Genomic DNA, 21,252 nt, shown 5'->3' on the forward strand with positions numbered 1-21,252 from the left:
GATATGAACATTTGTATTACTTCATTTAATAGTTTTATTCGCTTCGCTGTCCAATTTTCATGGCCCGGGTCTTTCATGATGAAGATATTGAGCGCAACAAATTTACTTTATTCATTTACGTAATAACAAACATTCACCCTTAAGCTGATTTACAATAATGATCCACAGAGGACACGTCTGCATACCTGCTTTTCAACAAAAGGTCTTCATCTATATAATGCTAATTAGTATTAACATGACACGTGGTGTTAACAATTCACCTTCTGGAAATATTAAATCCCAGCGATAATAGCACACGACACAGATTTTGCAAGCAGTGCTTTGGCTGTGCGTGCTACCAGCTGATCTCCATGATAATGTACACGTCGCATTGTCCAGAATACTAAACGCGAAAAACTCAAAGGTCCAAAGATAGCGGGCAGGACACCGAGTCTGCATGTATAGGAGGAGCGCTGGGCTGTGAATCCCAGGGCTGTGTCACTGCGGGAGTCATTACCAGTCACATCACCGAGCCAGTGACCTTTAGTGGATGCTTTTATTCATTCCACATTATGGGCAGGGGGGGGGGGACTGCATATAACTTTGCAAGTCTGAAATACAAAACATGTGTGCACACAGGAGATTGATCTTGCTCGCTGAATGAAACTGCTGAACTTGGGCCCTTTCCTATTTCAACGTCTTTTTCTAACATGAGCCAGTGGGTGGCTTCAGGGGTAGCCTCATGCTGAACAACTGATATGCTGCCAGCGAATGATTGAAGTGGCCAGCGGTGTAACTATGTGGCCCTGTGGTTTAAGATGTCGACTTACGTGGAGATTCCTATATAGACAGACACGACTGCAGCAGTGGTGTCATGGTGAATATGTGAAATGCTGCCGGTAAATCATCTCAGCGGGCAGTGACGTTGCTTATGTGGTCCACTGTTCGACTGTTCGACGCTGGTAACCGCAGTCTCACTCGGTGGCTATTCTGAATCAACCATTGGTGTAACATGACAGCTGTCTAATATTTTCGTCGTTGTTAAGAACTACCACTACAGTGCATCCTTGACAACCTTAGTCCATGGGAACAGACCATATACTTGCTGATACCACCTGAGAAGGCCAAATCCTGAGTTTTACCAACAAACTTTAAATCGCCAATGAAAGCGAATTATGCAGTGACCGTATTCCATCAGCATTTCATCACGTAATCCACTTTTATTATTCATCTAGCCCAGGGGTCGGCAACCCGCGGCTACGGAGCCCCATGCGGCTCTTTAAGGACTGCTTTGTGATGTCATTTATTTAGGACTGCCTAGTATTTACATGCATTGCATCTCCTGAAATCTTGAGTTATTTTTCACAATTCGAAAAAAGACTCCTTTTGTTATTTTGGTTGCCGACACCTGGTCTATAAAAAAAATGCGACACTTCCAGCAGTACCACATTCTCCTCTGACCCATGGACAATCCACCGCAAAAACGGATTTGTGACTGGAGCTGGGAGGGGGGGTCGTTGCGCGTCTGTGTTGCACCGCTGCCGCGCTCACCGCTCTCGTCGCAGCAGCAGCGGAGACATCCAGCGGGCGTTCGGTGAAAGTGCAACCCTCGACCTTTCGTTCGGCTCCGACAAATATTTGCACAGACGTTTCTTCCAAACTAAACTATTTGTATTATTTTACCAAGTAAGGCACACTGAGATACAGAGCTCTTTTTCAGGAGTGACCTGAGCACAAATGAAAGCTCAACGAAGTGGCTTATCACGTGGAAATTTATAGCGGCCAAATACTCTCAACACACGTTCCTAAACGTGGAGGGAAAAACCGGAGGACCCGGAGAAAAATCCACAAGACCACGGCGAGGCAGTTAACATCTCTTAACTACAGGCACCTCTGGCACAAGCAAAACAAATTAAATCAACAAATATTTTCATCCAGCCACCCACCCGCCGTGCTCGTTCAAACCCGGCGATGGTACGTGTGGACATTGGCCATTCATCTACCAGGCCGATAAAACGGCAAGGCACAAGCTCTCCTTGTTTTGCTGATTTGTTTGCTGATACGACAGTGCAGGCTATCTGTGAGGGCAACTGGGTGGTAGAGTCACCACCGCCCTCGCCACGTGCCCCGGGAGTTGGCTGATGCGGAGTCCATAGTTCAGAACCGGACACTTCTTTGCAAAGTGATTTAACTCTGATAGCAGAGCAGGGTAATTGCTGATAAGATCAATATTTAAATTAAATAGATACATGATAATCAGATAATATACATTTTGACTTAAAACTTTCGTCACTGCAGGAATGCATCTACTTTGGTTCTTTCGGTCAAGTCACATAGATAGAAAAGACAAGCGGTCGTCATCAGGCGGAGAGAAAAGGGGGGGAAAGCCTCCAACTGCAACTGTGTATAAAAGCCTCTATAAACAGTTGCAGCTGAAGGCCTTTTTCTCTCTGCGTGATGGCGACCGCTTGTGTTGCGATGGAAAAGTCGAGAGTTTTTATTTTCTATCTACGTGACTTTACCGAAATAACCAAAGAATAAGATAATAAACATGTATAACTATGGGACCCTTTCACCGGTATCAAGACAATGAATGATATACAAAGACTTTTTTTTTATCATTCAATAGACATGTATTTTTGATTGACTCAAGAATTCCTCCAAGACCACAATCTATATAAATAAAGACCTTAATCTCTATGTCTCAAAACCTACCTCGACAAGGTAGAGAGTTGAAATTTGGTTCATAGGTAGCTTTTAGGACACAAACAGGAAAAATCTGAAAATCCGAGATTTTTCAATTTCAGCCCCCCAAATTTCGATTTTAAGTGCACCATGAACATGTTTGTGCCTGGTGTGATTCAGAAAACGTTCCAAATATAAGATTGTGGTTTTTTTTCATTTGATAGAGCGTTAAATATCAAATAAATTTTAAGTAACAACCATTGTTCTATCTTTTATTGTTTTTGAGATATTTCGGATTTAAGTGGGTTTTAATGAAAAAATACATATTTTAAGATGTTCAAATCTGAATAATTCGAAAACGGTAAAAGATAGGACCTTCCCCTCAGAGCATTACGTGAATTAATTTTTGTTCTTTCTAATAAACAAATATAATGAAATCTTTAAATGGAGCAGTTTCCAATGGGTACGTCTTTAAATAGGAGTTGAATCAAGTCATAAATAATTTTAGTTTCGTGGAAAAATCTTTTTTTTGCAGTAGTTGTTATCATCTGATTGTAGATATATATTGTAAAAAAATCATATCAGGTTAATTATTATATTTATTAAAAACTTTTGCCTGGCCAAGACAGGCTTTATGAACTAGTCCCAAATAATGAGGAGTTATTTGAAAGCCTATGATATGCAGTTTACGTGAACGAGGTTGAACATTTGATCTTTGAGCCGATAACTCTGATTATTTGGCTTATTGACCCCAAGCACTGCTTATCCACTCTATCATTTACAAAGCAAAAAGGCACGAGCCCCAATTCCAAATCACACATTAGATAGGCAAAGTATGTATTAATGTTACATCTCAATGGGTTTCCGACGAGTATGCTTCCTATAAAGTCACAGCAAATATTAGGTTTGTCTTTTACAGGCCTGTTTTATGGGGGTGATAAACAAGGGTTGATGGTAGCCTGAGGAAAATGTGTAAACTATAGTCATCCATTGCTTGACCATTATAATTTTATTAGAATCAGCAATCGCAAGAATCATGACATCAACCCTGGTCAGGATTTTAATTTACGGCCTCAAATTGGGAGATAATCCATCACCTTTCAAAGTGTTAGAAATGTTATATTGCTCACCCGGTCGTCACTTTGCTAACAATCGGCTACATGCGTGTTCTGCTCAAGAGCCATTGACCGAAAAGTCACATATTTTACACATTGTCCTCTTAAGGTTACGGTGTTATTGACGAATGTTGTGAGCTTGTTTGTTTGTCGTTCTTGTGAGCCACTGCCAGCGCAGCGGCCACAACACACCTGGACGAGGCTTGAGCTGATCTGAGGGAAGGTTTTGCCGGTCTGGTTGCCGATGGAGGTGAGCAGCTGAATCACCTGGCCCGGCACGTGTCCCTTCCTCTCAGCCACGCACTCCAGCGACAGCGTGCCACTCTTCACCAGCGAGTAGTTCACCTGCTTGCTCGCTTTAGACCGGCTCTCGCACTGACAACAGAGACGAAGGTCAACCGTACAGCCTTCATAGACTGTTGGGGCAAGTACTGTTAGCAGGTAGAACCTACGAAGGCTGGCACGGTACACGATAGGGTGGGTGGCCAGCACCACGCCCGACCGCCTTTGTCTCCCCAGCAGCGATGTTTTTACACACTGCACCAGGTACGCATTTGTGGCCGAGTCGACCTAGGGGAGGCTCAAGACCGGTTCAGATAATCGTCACTGGTGTTGGCCGTGAGCCCGAATCGAACTTAGGTACCAGGTTCGTATTGGAGCACGCTCACCGCTACACTCCTGCACTGAACACACACACAAACACATGGGGAACATGCAGCTGTCTCCGTACCACTCACACCAACAGCAGCAGCAACTCTCCCGTGTGCTTTCAGGTTGTGCCGCATGTTGTTCAGCTTGACGTTGAAAGCACGTGCAGCGCAACGCCGAGCATAGTGCCGAACAACACGCGGCACGACCAAAAAACCATACAGGAGCTTTACAGCACAACTGCAAAGCCGTACACATTGGTAACAGCAGCAGTAACGATCGGTTACAGATAGGCCACAATGTTTTGGGCTTCGTGGAAGCAGATAAAGAAGGCACAAATAGTTTGCGAGTGGAAAATTAGTCAATACAGTTTGCTTCCCCAAAAAGTAACTATCTTATCAATGCATTCTGCGATCTACCATGCAGCCTGTGGTTCGCAGTGCGACCTTCGGTTTGCAATACGCTCTACGATGCGATCAGAGTCTCTGTAGCCCATTCCGGGTTAGTCTGATTTTCCACTTATAAAGGTGGTAACTGGATTTTGCTCGATGCTCATTTGAGAAGGAAATCCATTTTATTTTTGATGGCGACACGGGAGCTGGGAAACGCAGGACGACCGCGGGCGCTCCCCAAGATGGCGCCCTTCGCGATCGTGCACTCACAGCCGCGTCGGGGACGGCGTTGAGGTCGACGGGCAGCGCGACGGTGAATTCGGCGCGCAGCTCCTGGTCGGACTTGTACCAGGGCATGTCGAGCTCGGCCATCACCGAGTAGCCGACGCGCCCGTGCTTCCCGTCAAACGAGGGCGGAGCGTCGTCTGCGGCGACAGAGACGGCAGGCGATGAACGACGGCACGGGAAAGGACGGGTGGACGGGCGGACGGGCAGAGTTGACGCACGGCGGCCAGCAGCAACGGGCAGCTCGCGAACACATTTCATCCCTTCATTCGTAAACTTATTTACAAGGAGGAGGCATAGCCGAAGATCTCCCGAATAGCGTTTCACAGATTGTTGGGACAGATGCCATTAGCGGGCAACTATTAAGGTCGGCGCACAGCATACAAGGGGCTGGTGTGGACAGCACAACGCCCGACTGCCACTGGTATCCCCAATGCTGATGTTGAAGCACCACCCTCGGTGCTCAATTGGACGCCATCCTAGACGAGGCTTAGAAGAGGTTTTTGCGACCAACTGCCACCGGTGTTGGCCATGGCCAGGAACTGCTTTGGTTGCCTCCCACGCGCAAATAGACTCAACATGGAATTGGCCAAACATACTGGACATCTGTGAAAAAGAGGTTTATAGGTCATCGGATTCCTCCAGTGTAAATGTTTTGATTCTGAAACATCCTGGGGTTACTATTATGTTAAAAGAAAACGCATTCACACTCAAGTCAGCTAGAATGTCAACACGGTAATTTTATTCAACGATTCAAGCATTAAGACGATGACTCAGATGATGCCTGCCATTTAAGGCCCATGCGATTACTTTGCTCTCGAGATGTTTTGACTGTGCGTCGACCATGTCTAACAAGTCAGCCCAGCTTCACTCCAAGGGTGCAGAGCGTGAACTAATGCCACCCTGTGGTCGGTTTGACAACTTTTCACACTCTCAGTTTTGCAGGCGATCAAATGCGTACATTTGCTTGCCAGCCCAGTGCAAACCTTTATCTAAACAAAAACTCTCATTGCTTTGTTGACATGAAGGCAGTGCTTGTCAAACGTGGGTCGGCCTTCATGGGGGGGGGGGCACAGGCTGCAGCACAGATGCTGTGTAGGAGCAATTTTGAATGTGCTCAGGGAAAATATCGACGACACATCGCCTTACGCAAAACATACAAATAGACAACACGAATCAGATGCCTTATTAACACAAAACACACGAATACACAAAATTAAACAAATAACTTACTAACACTGCATTGTCTAGAGGCATGGACACGTGATCTCTGTGTGTGTTGTGGCCTCAGTAACCTTGGCCGTGTTGAGAAGCACTGCATCAAGGGGTCACAGCTCTGGACGAGTCACAACTATTATCAAACGTCCAATTCGAGAACATTTACAGAGAAACACAATTTTGACTGATGTCATTGTTCGAACAAACATTTACTGTGGTGCTTGTCTGTGAGATTAAACAAAACATTTACACAAGCAAAGAGGACTCGACCAATATCAATAGTCGTCTCGTTCATTTCACGCAGAAAACAAATTTACTCGTGTTTATGTAGACAGGGTTAGTTACACTCAAAAGTTGCCACAGATGGCTCGGCAACCTACTTGCTCTCCTGCCATCCACAAGCCACCACGTAAGTGGGCTGCAAGCCCCCCACCCCTCTACCACCGTGATTTGGTAAATTGTCACCATTCAAGGTCACAATTCCATTTCTGAATCGATAATGTTTTACCACCGCGGAGCATGCCAGGCTGTGGTGGCTCTGTGCACGTGGCCCTGTGGTCCAGCACTGTGGAGCACGTGGCCTGTGTTCCAGCACTGTGGGGGCAGCAGCGACGGTTGGTAGATCGCCGCACGACAAAACGTTGTGCTACTCCCTTCCCGTGGGCGTCGAGGTTCCGTACCATGACTCGCCATGTAAACACTCATTAATTGGCCTATAAGATCTTCATATGTAGAGGACTGTTGAGCTTGGGGAGTGGGGGGGTGGGGGGAAATTTGGCATGGTTCACCGCTTGGCTACCTTCCCGCCTTACTGTGATTGGTCAAACTTCTGAGTCGCTGTCTCTCTTTGAAAGTGAGAAAAAACTGTGGTGGCATGTAACAAAGTTTAACCGTATTATTATCATTATCACAGAGGCAGCAGCAGCAGAGGAGCTATTAAACTGCAGTGTTTCTCTGATTGATGCCCTCCTGGGCCCAGTCTCCTACCAACCCATACGAACCATAGGGGACAAACAGACCTTCGTCCAGCAGTCGATTGACAAAGGGGCATTGAATTATTACCAAAGCACTATTTGTCAACCTGCTGCCGGAAGTATGGGCTTGAATTATGATAAATTCGCTTATTACAGGCCGAATACACAGCCTAGCAGTCTTACTCGCACAACTATATATGCACTCTTAGCATTTCAGGCTGTTAAAACCATTCGTAAAATCTTATTTTGCCCAGGTCTCTCTTTCGCAACGGCAAGTGAATTATTCTTGTCGTGAGCTCAGCTTGTTCTGCACGGAGAATTTCATCGAGAATAATTCCGTAAATAAACAACGCACACCTCCACCGCGTGGCACGAGACCATTGCCGAGACTGTAAAATCAGTGCCTTCTGACAGCCAAGTTCGAGTCATAGAAAATTCTGGCTTGACCACATGACCGAGAGCGTTAGGACGCATTCGGCTGTTTCAGCAGATTTCCACGTGCTTATCGCCGCTGTTTTGCCCGTGCCCTTTAACTGGGGGGGGGTTAGCGGCTTTGTGAATGTTTAGAGACGAGCCGCTCGCAAGAGACACAGGGGTCAACGTCGTCGTGGTAGAAGGAGGGGGATCCATCAAGGCCGCCATGTGCGCAGTTGTGCAAGAGACAGGGCCTGGGGTAAGGCGACACAATCGTCCCTTTATGCAGTCGTGGCAATCACAAATAAAATACCGCGAGAGTGTTTATGGATGCTGCGCGGTCACGACGGTGTTAAATTGCCATCAAAGAGGAATACGCAGACAATGAACTCAAAAAGCTTACACGGCATACAGCATTGTCATCTGAATTAGTCCACAGGAATGGCCTCGGAAGATGACACCACCTCACTGCTTCAACAAGAGTGTGTTATTCAAAGGCTTTCTCTCATTACTCTAAAGACAAAGATCCCCCACATAGGCTTAACAGACTGTTGGGGCAAGTGCTGTTAGCCAGCACCTACGCTGCCAGCACGGCACACGAGGGGGTGAGTGACCAGGACCGCGTCCGGCTGCCTTTGTCTCCCAGTGCTAGCGATGTTTACACACCGCACCAGGTACTCATTTGAGGCCGAATCGACTTAAGGGAAGCCCAGGACCGGTTCAGAGTATCGTCATTGGTGGTGGCCATGAGCAGGAATCAAATCCGGGTTGGCAGTTGTGTAGCGCAATGCGTAACCACTGCACTACCGCTCCCCACTCTCATTACTCCATTCACACGCTCACAATCACCGCTCTGCAATCGCTACTACCATAGTTACTCTCTCTACCCGTGAACCTTCACTTGTCGATTAATCTTTTACCATATTCTCTGGATTCAAAGACAAATTCCCCCCCCTCATTTTAAAGCAAATGTTGCAGACAAGTTAGGGGTGTGTGTGCCTTACAGTTCGGAGAATAAGGTAGAGGTGACACTTTGTGGGTGCGTCGAGATCAATCCGAGGTATTTCGGTGATGCTGGAGTCTTCTGCGAATCGCTCTGACCTTATCGGAGGCCAGGGGACCCCACGGGATTGAGATCTGGGTTCATCTGACCTCGGTGTTCCAGGGACGCACCCAGAAACTCAGCCGTGAGCATTTTCTTAGCGGCTACAATTGACCGAGCGATAAAATTGCAACCCTTGGTGTCCCCCCCCCGCTCTTATCTTGCAACTCTGCTCTAGACTTTGATACAAACGACTGCTTTGGTTTATTGTTTGACTGCTAAAAGGTTGCTTCAAAACGTGTGCTGCCAGTGCCTGTTCAATCCGGTTTTCCTGTGTCAAAAGCAGCACTCGTATGCCCACCCATTAACTACGTGAACACTGCACAGAAATAGTTATATAATTAAAGCTTCTGTCAATCCACTGCACGATGAAATGTGTCCAGACAATGTTGTCGGTCACGGGGGGGGGAGGGGCGCGGGGTGTTGACCTTATAGCACCACTGCGACGGCGGGAGGCCCTGTACCGATTCAGAGCTCACTCGCCTTTGATGTTAGCCGTGGGAATCTAACTCGGTTTGCTGGGATCATATCGCTGTGCGTTCCCAACGCTGCACACATATTTATCAGTACACCGATGATCACTCATTTACTGACTGGAGATGTCAATAACGTCCCTCGCCACCGCTTGAGGTAGCACAAACCCTTTTGGACCCACGCCTTTAACCTTCAACAATGCAACTTCAACCTTCATGATGATGATGCTTGAAAAGCCGAATGGAGTTCACAAGAAGTCGCAAACAAAACACCTCGTGAAAGACCTCATGCAGAAGAACCCTGGCTGGGACGCTCTGCAAAGATAATGGCCACGACCCTAAACCGTGTCCACTTTTAAAAGCTCTCCCTCCGGTGTGTGGCTGTGGTCACCCAGAACAAAACCATGGAACATTTACCCACTCAATGTCGAAGGAAGCACCACAGTGACACACCACTCCACTGCCGCCGACACACCGCATCGCGCACCTTCAGAAGCGCTTCTGCGGCCGTCTGGAAGGCGCTTCCTTCCGATATTAGGAAGCAACTGGAGCTATGCACTTTCAAATCTAGATTTAAAACTAATTTCTTTCAAACTGCTTATTGTGTTTAGTTTGTTGTCCTTCCCCCACACCTCCGATTAGCACGGATGACTACGTGCGGTGCGAAAGAAGTTCAGCCATACATGCACAATCATCTGAATCAGCCACCTTAATGCAAAAATATAGTTGTTGCTCTAAATGAACATCAGCTATATGAAAAAGAATGACTAATCGACCTCATGCCGAGTGACCGATACGTTAACGACATCGCGATATGTATGTTGAACTTCTTGTACAAATGTATATTGTGCTTCTTTCACACCATACGCAGCGACCTGTGCACATCGGAGACATACGCCCCCCTTTCAGTTGCATCCGGGCAATGCAAAAAGTGCTAAAGGTTAAAATAGATTCTGAACCAGGAGAAAAAAGCACTCTTTGTACCCCGGCTGATCACGGTGCTTGCAAATCGCATGGAGCGGTTAGCAATTGACTCAAGTGCTGTAAATGATGTCACACGGCGCATGGGGCTATGGGGGCAATGGGACAGAGCAATGTTCAGCTGCTTCATACCACGTTCCAAATCCAGGTGCACGCTTGTTTCTCATACAGTGCGATTTTACCTCCTGCCAAATAGGTACGTTATAAAAAATAAAACGAGCGAAACATAATTTTAATAGTAGATAAAGAGCTACCGCCCAACGTGCACCCCAAGACAACTGTGATCCAGCAGTGGAGGCGAGGGTTGGTGAGTCACACGCATCTGGTGGTTGCTTGACGATACCTCACCACGCTGGTCGGCGTGGGTTAAAGGTTGGGTGGGAGTATAGGTCTACAGTACAACAATATAGTTCGCTGCACTGCCCTCTGCGACACCAACAATGCATCCCTCAGCCCATAGTGCCCATCATGCATTGTGGTCACCTATCCAGGCACAATCCCACTCAGCTTTTGAGATTGGGCGCGTTCAAGGTGATTATCAGCTTGCATATTCTGCACACCCGGTCATAACACTGCCTCCAGATTTCAGAAATATGTTTGAAATCTGGCAACGTAGCCGTTGCATGACTCCAATGTATACATGTGTGCATGTTGAACTTCTTTAGCACCGTATGTAGTCAACCGTGCTAAGCGGAGGTGTGGGGAAAGGACAACAAACTAAACACAAAAACGGAAGTTCTAAAGAAGTGAGTTTTTTAGAGAGGAGGACGCTGTGCAGTGGAGAGTTCCACCACGAGCCGTGGCGCAGGGTGACAGGGGCGAGTGGGAGTCGACACCGAAGGTGACGTGGTGGGCGAGAGACGGTTTTACAAACGTTGGAAGTCTCTTGAGGTTACTTGATGACGATCCAACAGAGATAGCGTAGCAAGTGAAGCTAATCTTCTTCACGACAGGAATTCAATCCAAAAAGCTCCCACGTCACCAGCAACATCTCCGCCAGCAGGTGGCGGCGCTGCCCCGTCGGTGACACGCAAAACGGAACAACCCTTGGGGTGACCCAATTTGAACGCTCACCGTCAACGATGAGAAACTCCCGAAGACAGAAAAGTGTTGAGCAGGCTGCAAGCACGGCAATGATACTCGCAGGGCAATAACGCCGTACACGCAAAATGAGTCCAACAGGTAAACGGTAAAAAGTTTAGAAAAAATGGTCAACATAAATTATATGTCCACAATGTTGCCTCTTCAATGGCGGTGTAAAACAAGACTGGTGGCTTTAGACACGCGTTGTGTTAGATCACGTGGCATTGCAACTCGGCAATGATAAGAGGATGGATCACGTGGTCACAATTGTGATCACAATTGTGTCTAACTGCCGTCTCCGGACACCCTTATCTGCACCTGAGCTCGTCAGGTGACTTCAGCAGTCAGACGAGCGGCCCGCAATTAGAAGGATGCAAGTTCAAATCCTGGTTGGGGGGTTGACTCAGCCCATCATCCATCCGGGGTCCATAAAATGAGCACCACTTTGTGTTGGAAGGCAACAGTGGTCGACCTCTGGATAGACTTGCCCCCGACATAGGAATGTGGAATTTCCTACCAATTCCTCATTGCTCACTTTGAGCAGGAAATCACAGATGTTGACGAGTATGTGTGTGTGTGCACGTGTGACACGATGGTTCATGCATGGCATGCATTGCAATGCCATAAACTCACAACAGCCACGCACAACTTCGGTTGTGCGTGGCTCTGTCACCGCGGCCTTATGCGAGTACCTGGTGCTTTATGTAAACGTCAGAACTTGGGAGACAAAGGCGTTTGGCCGTGGTGTTGCCCAAATGCCAACTTTAATCAGCTTACCAACAGCACTCCCCCCCTCTACAGTCTACAAGTGGGATATGTGTTGTGTATGTAATCTCCCTTCCCTATATATTTGGAGTTTGCATTCCTCTCTCCCCGCAGTCGCGTGGATTTTTCTCCAGGTCCTCCGTTTTTTCCCATCACATTTAAAAACATGTTTTTAGAGTAATTGGCTGCAAGAAATGTCCACATGATAAGCCACTTCATTTAGATATCATTTTTGGCCAGGTCGCATCTGAAAAAGAGCTATATAGCTCAGTGGATCTTATCTGGTAAACCATTTTTTTTCAGTTTTAAAAGTATATGTATGCATACTATATATATGTGGTGCTTTTAATTATAGCTTAAAATGTATTTGCATTAATTGGCTTTCCCTGTAGCTTGGTTTGATTTTATCTACAATGTGAGTGTAATTAGTATGCATGGCTATTATCATAGAGGGTTATTAATGTTATCTATAGTGTGAGTGGAGTTGTCATTATCATTATTATCAGCTTTTATTGCATTTTGGTAGGATTTTATCGATAGTTTACGAGACTTTATTTCTAAGTAAAGCACTTTGAGATATTTTAATATGAAAGGCGCTTTATAAAATAAACATTATTGTAACATTACTATTATTATTACTACTAGACTACAAAGATCCATCGTTGTTTTTCCCCACAGACGCCAGGACATGGGCAGTCAGCGTGGACTGATTGGGAGTAATAAAGAACAGATTGTTACCCTGGAGGGCCTCACCCGAATCTCACGGCTCGTCTTTGGGAAGGACCTGCTAGGTTTTCGCAATAGAGGGCAATTATTGCTGCTTATCTAATCCCAATTGAGTGATTTGAAGTGAAAAGTTTCTAATTTACCACATTTGGAACGAGACACCGGCACACACAAAAGCCTACTCTTGCGAATTAAGTCACAGGTTCTTTAATGTCCACTGTAAAGCAGGTGGCGCGTAGTGCTTTGGATAATACGCATGCCGCAGGATTAATCAGAGCGGTTTCTGGAACTGAAACGTGACCCTCTGCAATAAGTGGCGAATGCGTAATACAGTAGTGATGTACAAAACTGGGCAGTATAAACTAAGACTATAAACTCTTTTTATTTTACTAGGTAAGGCCCACTGAGCTATGCAACTCTTTTTCAGAAGCGACCAGACCACACATTAAAACAGCTCGGCAAAGTGGCTTATCGCGTGGACATTTATGGCAGCCAAATACTCTAAAACTCACGTTGATTCTACATGTGGAGGGGAAACCCGGAGGACCCAAAGAAAAATCCACGCGAACACGGGGAGAACACGCCAACTCCAAATATACAAGCATGTGGTTCGGGATTGAACCCACGACCTCCTGTAAACGAGCAAGGTGGTTAACTGTGGTGGGTGCCACGGTATTGCCATGACCGAACTTTAGTTGTGCTTCTCATTATTGATGCACCACAACAGCTACTCACTTTAGGCTAGGTTAGCTTTTGAAAGACATTGGTAAAGAGCGGGGCCAATTAGTCCATTATATTAGTCCATTAAGGCCATCCATCGATTAAAAATCGCCAAGTAAATCTCAACTCAAATAGAATAGCACCTGTAAAGTGAATATATATACGCAGTGTCACGTAACAAATATCTATCTGTCCATGTAAAAAATAAGTCAGTATTGTCCATACAGCCTATGATTCCCACGGCCTTCGTTGATTCAGAACAAGCAAACTCTGGACTGGTTTCGACACGTAAGTCTCATCAGCAATCAGGCTGGCTTGAAGCGATGCTGGTGAACGACCACATGTTAAAGGCATTGACCCTCTCGTTAAGAAGATATGTAGCTTGCAAAGGTTACGTTTTATTTTAACGTTAAAGCTGACAAGTTGCCAATAAGTCAAGTGAAAGAACAAATCCAAGCCCTGACGAGTTCTGTACTCATTCAATGTCCCTCGGAAACAACGAAGGCAAAGGGACACTGTGTGCTGTAAACACACAGCCCAGAAACAACAGCCTTGACTATGACGACGACAATAACAACCATTCACTACTCTTCGTCGATCCACTGCTACACAAACGCCTCCTTATGTCGTATCAGTCATGGAGCGGATTGACTATACTTCACCACGCTGGTCACTGGGGGTTGGTTAACCCTTTCATGAGAACATTTTAAATCAAATAACTTTATCGGTACCGAGGCTCACACAAGGCCGTGCGGGAAAGCGTGTGGCACGGTTTGGTGCCAGCTGTCACAGAGTGCGGTCGTGTCACGACAGTTATCTGCGATGAGTGCTGTGTATTTAAGAACAACGGCGCTACGCCTCTCTAAATAAAATTAACGCCGAGCCGCCTGCGTGTTCTGAGATTCAGCGGTGAACGGGACACCCACCCAGCCACTTGCAGACGTCTCGGAACGGGAAAGGGTGCAGGGTGAAGCGGCCTGGACTGGTACAGAGATCAGTCACCACTGATGTTAGCAGCGGCCAGAAATGTGACTCGGGTCGTTGCCGTGTTCATAGTGCCGGGCACGAACAACTATGGCTACTGCTTCGCACTTTATTAAAACAGTAGAGCACAAGTACTCAAAATGTATTTAATAACACCATCATTCGGCACCTTATTTGTATTTTTGTTTGTGCCAATTCTTAACGACAAATAGGTGGGGTCCCCGACCTATGAGGCGAGTAACTGGCCGGCTGGCTCAGCGGTACAGCGAGCGCCTCGCAATCGCAAGGTTGTGAGTACCAATCCCAGCTGGGCATCGACTCCAGAATCGATAACAAAATTACCACTTGGTAGTCGTCCTGGATATGGTGGAATTTCCACCATTGGCTCAGGGCTGCAAACAGAACATGGTTACCACCTCAAAACGTGATAAGCCATTTCACTGGGCCATCATTTGTGGCCAGGTCGCTTCAGAAAAAGAGCTACAGAGCTCAGTGGGCTTTTCCTGCTAAAAAATAAAAATAGATAAATAACTTTTGACCTTTTTTTTCTTACTTTGAAATGAAACTAGTGGTCGTAGGATGATTCGGTAATGTTTATTTCACCAGATGGTGAATTATAATAAAAAACAGCTTCTGATGGAATGGCTCCAGGGTGCAATTGGGAAGCAAAGTTATTTGAAGAGAGTGGCCCAAGCATGAGGATGATGATGATTGACCAAGATTGCTATTCACTCCTAGAATAGAACATTGAAATGTTGTTCAATGTCTTAGGTCGCATGGATGGAGCTATAGCAGAATTTAACCAGAACGGCTGGGGGGGTGGAGCAGGTAAATTATTTGATTGAGAAAAAAATATTTGATAACAAAGTTGATGACAGATCAGCAGAAATCAACTATCGAGAGATCTCTCCAGGAAGACTTCTTGCAAATTCTGGCAAATCGACTCAAGAAGCTGGTTCTAATCGCCGGCGATACGTCCGACCCGAATTGTAAATGTTGTTGTGGGTTCCCTCTCCAACACACCGGTGTGCTGAAGCAGTAACTAATTTGCACATTTGACACATTTTGTTTACGTTGTGGTGGGTTAACGACACATTTATATTTACGTGATCCAACCCAAAAAAAACCCTTTATTATGCATAATATTGGTTGCGAAAGCCTACTACGTGTTAAACCGATCTCTCCAGAATTGTATTTTTAGGTGGAGCGCCACGTCTCCTCAATCAGTCGTGCTCTTACCTGGAAGCTTAAAGCTGAAGGGAAAGGAATGCTTTCCGATTGACAGCGGACCAGACGACTCTGAAAGGAAAAACAAACACACGCAACCAATGCAATTAAACTGCTAACACGAACACGTCACCCAAGTCCTTCAAACGCTGTCCAGAATTGATTTATAGGTGAATAGCTGTTGATGTTTGCAATGGCTTCCAAGAGAGGTAATGGTTTTGATTGTGTAACGCCAGAAAGGCTTTTGAACATGGCACTGTACACACACACACGAATATCGACACAATGCTCAGGGACTTCCGTGCATGTGAGTAATTCATGTGCGTGCATATTTGATGACGAGCCTCAGACAGGTGACACGCTATACCCGTGAGAGACAGAAACCCAACCACAACACGTGTTGTTATTGTGCATCTTGTACCAGACAGGGTCTCCAATATGCCAACCATGCACAATTTCCACCTTGATACAAAAAACACATTGTGCGCCAAGTGGTGTCGGCACCTATTAGGGGCTGGCACAACACACAAAGGGGTCATGTGGCAAAAACAAAACCGATGACCGCACCAACACATCTCATGTTCGCTTCATGCCGAGAAGGACAAAGCGAGATTCTGATGCCCATGACAGCAGGACCACTGGGTTGTATCGCAGCGCGAACCATTGGATTATTACAAAGCCAAAGATCCCCCCTACAACCTACACAAGCTGTTGGGGCAAGTGCTGTTGTTAGCAAGCACCTATGAAGGCCGGCACAGCGCACGAGAGCGGGGTATGGCCAGCACCACGCCCTAGTGCTGATGTTTACACACTGCACCAGGTACTATTTTAAGGCTAAGTCGACACAACGGAGGCCCAGGACATGTTCAGGTAATCACCACAGAAGTTAGCCGTGACCGCAAACCAAACTTGGGGCACTGGGTTCATGGCGCAGCGTGCTAAACACGACGTTACTGTTGGCGACGTCACCACGGCGCTTGTGCCAGGCTAGGTGCACCACTAATACACACACACAACAGCACATTACGGTTAGACTTGAGCTTGTTTCCCGGCAAGTGAAGGAATCTGTGAGTGTGCGTGCGTGCGCCAGGACAAGGCTTTGATGACATAATCGAGCTTTGAGCCTGTAACGACGGCACGGTGTTGAATAAATTGAACGCAGACCGTTAGAATCTTTCCCTGTGCTCGTCACACAGCAGGTTCACAGAACGGCTTGGCACACATTAGCACTCAAAGCGTGTCCCTTGCACCTAGCAGTAAGATTTGTTCCTGCGAATGCAGTAAAGATAAGTGCTGTTGAGCTAATGGCTTCGCATTAAAACACTATCATGAAAAAAAACTATTAAGGCTTTACTGTCGGGTTTGTATGAACGTACAAATAGAGCCTTCAACTGCCCTCCAATCCAAACGCTCCTTACATTTGCAAACATTATTTTGGACCGTATAGTCGACCGCTGTGGTGTGCGTCATTGCGACGGAGGCGGAACAGCAAAGCGACACCAACTCTCTCCTGAAGCCATCTCGTCGTAGCCAGCAGCCCCTGGACAAGAATATATTAGATGTTTTTTGTTTCAATGAGTGATTATTTTGCGTGTTTTGGTATGACCGTGTCATACGCCGAATAATTCATGTGGAAATCTGTCAGAGCGGCGCTCCTGTGCCTTGCTTGTCAAACAGCGGCTGTGGGAAGTGATTTTCACGGCTTTCTCAAAAACAACAAACAATCCCCTCAAGTGGCCCTTGTTTTGTGTTTTCATAAAAGTCTCACGGATGTTTTATCACGAGGGTGCTGGCTTGGGATAGTTGGCCAATTCCATTCCTCAGTGCTTTCTTGGCACGTGGGCAGAAACCAGAGTGACTGGAGAAAACCCACCATGCAGCATTGGGAGGGGCAAGGAAAGACACTTGTACACAGGTTAAAGAATCAACAAATGTGCCGCCATCTCCTCACCAGCTCGTGAGCTCAAGCCTACAAACGACTTTGCATTCCCAGGCAGCCTCCCCATCCATAAGCTGCCATCGCACGAAGGCGGTGGTCACCACATCGCACGAAGGCGGTGGTCACCGCATCGCGCGGCGCTTTCAGATGCGCTTCTGCGGCCGTCCGGAACGCTCTTCCTTCCGATCTTTGGAAGCCACTGGGGCTACGCACTTTTACATCATCCAGATTGAAAACTCGTGTCTTGACAACTGCTTTTTGTGTTTAGTTTGTTGTCCTTCCCCCGCACCTCCGATTAGCAAGGTAGCCTACATCACGGTGCGGAAGGAGTTCAACATACACACACCGTACATACTAAACCCGTGCTCAACTCTGCTTAGCTTGTAACTACCGTGGCTGTCCTTGAACAACCCCCACCATCACCATGGCAATAGGTAACCCGAAAACAGCAGCGATTCCCCTCAAATTGGGGACGCAGCCTGTGAAGGAAGGGCGGGCGGGCTGCACTCTCGCAGCCCTCACGCCGCAGCATGCTGGGACATTCGCCCCCCTCCCTCCTCCTCCTCACCGCCCCCCTCCTACGGCACGGCCGCACAATGAGCGCCGTTCACGGCAGAGAACTCCGTAAACACTTTTGAATCTTCATCAAAAGAAGCCTTAATTAAATCGGGGGGGGGGGGAGGGGGGAACAACAAAAGTCCACGGGGATGAATGGAGCAGGGGGGACGTGGACGGGGGGGGGTGGTGACCAAGAGGACCCCGCGGTGCGGCTCCCGTGCGTGCCGCCGCACGTGGTGCCTGGGACGTTCTCGACCACTCGAGCCCTGGCGCCCACCCCCTGACGTCGCTTGTTTGTGCCGAGTCGGTGCCACGACTGCCAGGGGTTGGGACGCCTCCGGTGGTTTTCTTGTGACTCGACGCCGTCAACACGAACCGGCTCGGGAAGCAGAACGATCAGGATTGTGTCTCACAAGTTGTGGTTTGACCGAACTCGCAGTTGGAAAGGTTGCGAGGTCAAATCGTGATTTGTATGGTCAGGGGGTTGAGTTAGCACATCATCCTTCCGGTCAATAAAAGAAAGTACCACTTTGTGGGGAAGTAAAAAAACAGCGTGAATTGAGGTGTGGGTTTGTTTTTGGTGCGCCATGGCTCTGCTCGATCGTGACTTCATCGTCATTTTATCACGGGAGACAACCCCTTAGAATAAACATTCCAAGATCTCAATCATAACTGACAGATATATATTTGTATGTTGAACTTGTACACAGCCAACTGGAAGTACCAGTTAATTAAGGAATATATAATCCTGGGTTCACCGTTGGGGCAAGTGCTGTTTGCGGGCACCTACTAAGGCCGCTACGACGCACGTAAGAACAGTGTGGTCGACACCACGCCCGCCCGCCTTTGTCTCCCTAGTACTGACGTACACATTGAACCAGGTATTGAGGACGAGTCAACAGAGGACAGGTTCATATCGTTAAGTTCCAATAATCACCGCCGATGTTGGCCTTGGCGAGGAATTGAACTCGGGTCGCCGTGTTCACACCGCAGTGCGCTAATCGCTGTGCCACCGCTCCCCACCACGAAAACACAATTTACAATTTCCCAACGCAGAGACGCAATGTTCCTGGTCGCCTTACTCTCCAGCGGTGCTGATGTAATCAATAATTCAATAACAATCCAGCAGAACACACAATGTGGATTCACACAGCATCGAAATGCAACTGCATCTCACGAAGCCAGCATCCTGGTGAGAAGCTTAACGAAGTCTGCTCACTTCTTACCAAAGGCTTAGTCGGAAGTTTAAGTGACCCAATTCCATAAAATACCAATAATCATGGTTGTCGAGCACAGCTCACAATGAAAACTGAACAACTCACATTCCGTCAATAATGCTGCCATAAAAGAAACTCAGAAAAAAAATCACGTTTCGAGCAATGGTCCTACTTTATAGCACATCAAATGCACATCGCAATGGTGATGAAGAGTTAAGTTGTTTCTTAAAATGAGCAATGTTAAAAGAACTTGGGGAAAGAGGCGATGGGGGGAGAGAAGTGAAGTGTGACGGAAGAAGCAGAAAGAGAAGTGGGGTGACGCTTGTTGACGCTTGTTGAGGCGCATCGTCACCATCAGGGTGTCTGCATAGTCTGAAAACTACTACGGCACGCTACCCCCTCCCCAAAGATAGAAATCCCCGTATAGCCTTTAACCGACTTTTGGGGCAAGTGTATGGACGCCGGCACATAAAGGAGTGGGTGGCCAGTCTCCTGAGTGTTGATGTTTACACACTGTATCAGATACTCATTTGAGGCCGAGTCGACCTAGGTGAGGCCCAGGACCAGTTCAGAAAATCATCAATGTGTTGGCCGTGAGCAGGAATCGAACTTGGGATTCTGGGTTCATAGGACATCGCGCTAACCGCTGCACCACCGCTGTCCCCACACACAGACGACCGCACATGCGTATGTAGATCACCGATCACATGGCCGTACCGTGCCCATGCAACGTGGTGGGCACATTCTCTTGATGAGGGGTGTCCTTTATAAATATTAAATTATGTACCCGGGTGCTCATGCGATTGCTGGGGCATCGCGTTTAAAAGGGCATGGAGAGATTGGCTTACCATGATTGTGCATCAGGGTGGGTGACCCCCACTCCTAAGTGAAGTGAACTCCTCTCATCCGTGTTGATAAAGATGGGAGCTGCTCACGGATCTCATATTATCTTTGAGTGAGTCCTGTTATCCGTGGAACGGCCGTGGATAACAGGGGGTAGTAGAGCCCCAATTTCTTGGGATCACTTCCAAGTGCCACCTAGCTGCAGATAATGCAGATAGCAGGAGCGGTTTACTCCTCGACTCCTCTTATCCGTGGCGCCGCTGTGGATAATAAAGAGTCGAGTGCTCAGGCATTGCTATCATGAGCTAGCAGATGCACCCGGGTGACCTTACGAGGTAGATTTTGTTTGGCTGCCCACTACTCCCTTGCAGGTCTAGTGCCGCCAGACGCCAACACTGTAATCGCACCCAGGATGAGTTCCGTCACTGAGCCCCACACTTTTTTTTAATCGGCGGTCGCTCAAGTTTCGGTCGTTAAACAAATAACGTACGGTCATTACCGTCGCGTTTGCACGAATATTATTCTGCGCCGTTCAACCTTCGGTTTCCGCGTTTCGAACGTTCTCCACAGCGCGGCCGAGCACGAGCGTCAGCGGGTTTTGAAACGCCACGGGGATGGCGGTTTAACACGCGTTAGCCGAGCTCGCGGGAAAACAAACAACACTACCCCTTACGGCCGGTCGCCTTTAACGGCAGATTTGGTATCAATTAGAGGTTGCGCACGTCTGAATGTACTCACGTGGCGTCCTCTTTAACTCTCAATGTTTGAAAAACAAATACGCACAGAGATGTTCTTGTTCCACATCACACGTCATCGATATTGTTTATTTTATCAAGAGAAGACCAATTGGGTGGCTGAAGGGGCTTGGGTAAACCTAGGCGAGTTCACAGAAGCAGCACCTCTGACACTGCCGTGGGTTTTTCT

At 47.2% G+C, this 21,252-nt stretch overlaps 1 protein-coding gene across 1 annotated transcript in view; it reads right to left on the reverse strand.

Moving 5' to 3' along the window:
* The window catches only part of LOC144734003 (arrestin domain-containing protein 1-like), a 104,264-nt gene that overhangs the window by 19,244 nt on the left and 63,768 nt on the right, over positions 1-21,252 (reverse strand). Inside the window, exons 3-5 of the mRNA XM_078616032.1 lie at positions 15,784-15,843; positions 5,090-5,244; positions 3,972-4,154 (exon numbers count right to left, since the gene is read on the reverse strand). Of these exons, the coding sequence (XP_078472158.1) occupies positions 3,972-4,154; positions 5,090-5,244; positions 15,784-15,843 (398 nt within the window). The remainder of the gene's footprint in view (positions 1-3,971; positions 4,155-5,089; positions 5,245-15,783; positions 15,844-21,252) is intronic.

The sequence above is a fragment of the Lampetra planeri genome, chromosome 49 (assembly GCF_965212315.1).
Source record: "Lampetra planeri chromosome 49, kcLamPlan1.2.h2, whole genome shotgun sequence".
Lineage (NCBI taxonomy): Eukaryota > Metazoa > Chordata > Hyperoartia > Petromyzontiformes > Petromyzontidae > Lampetra > Lampetra planeri.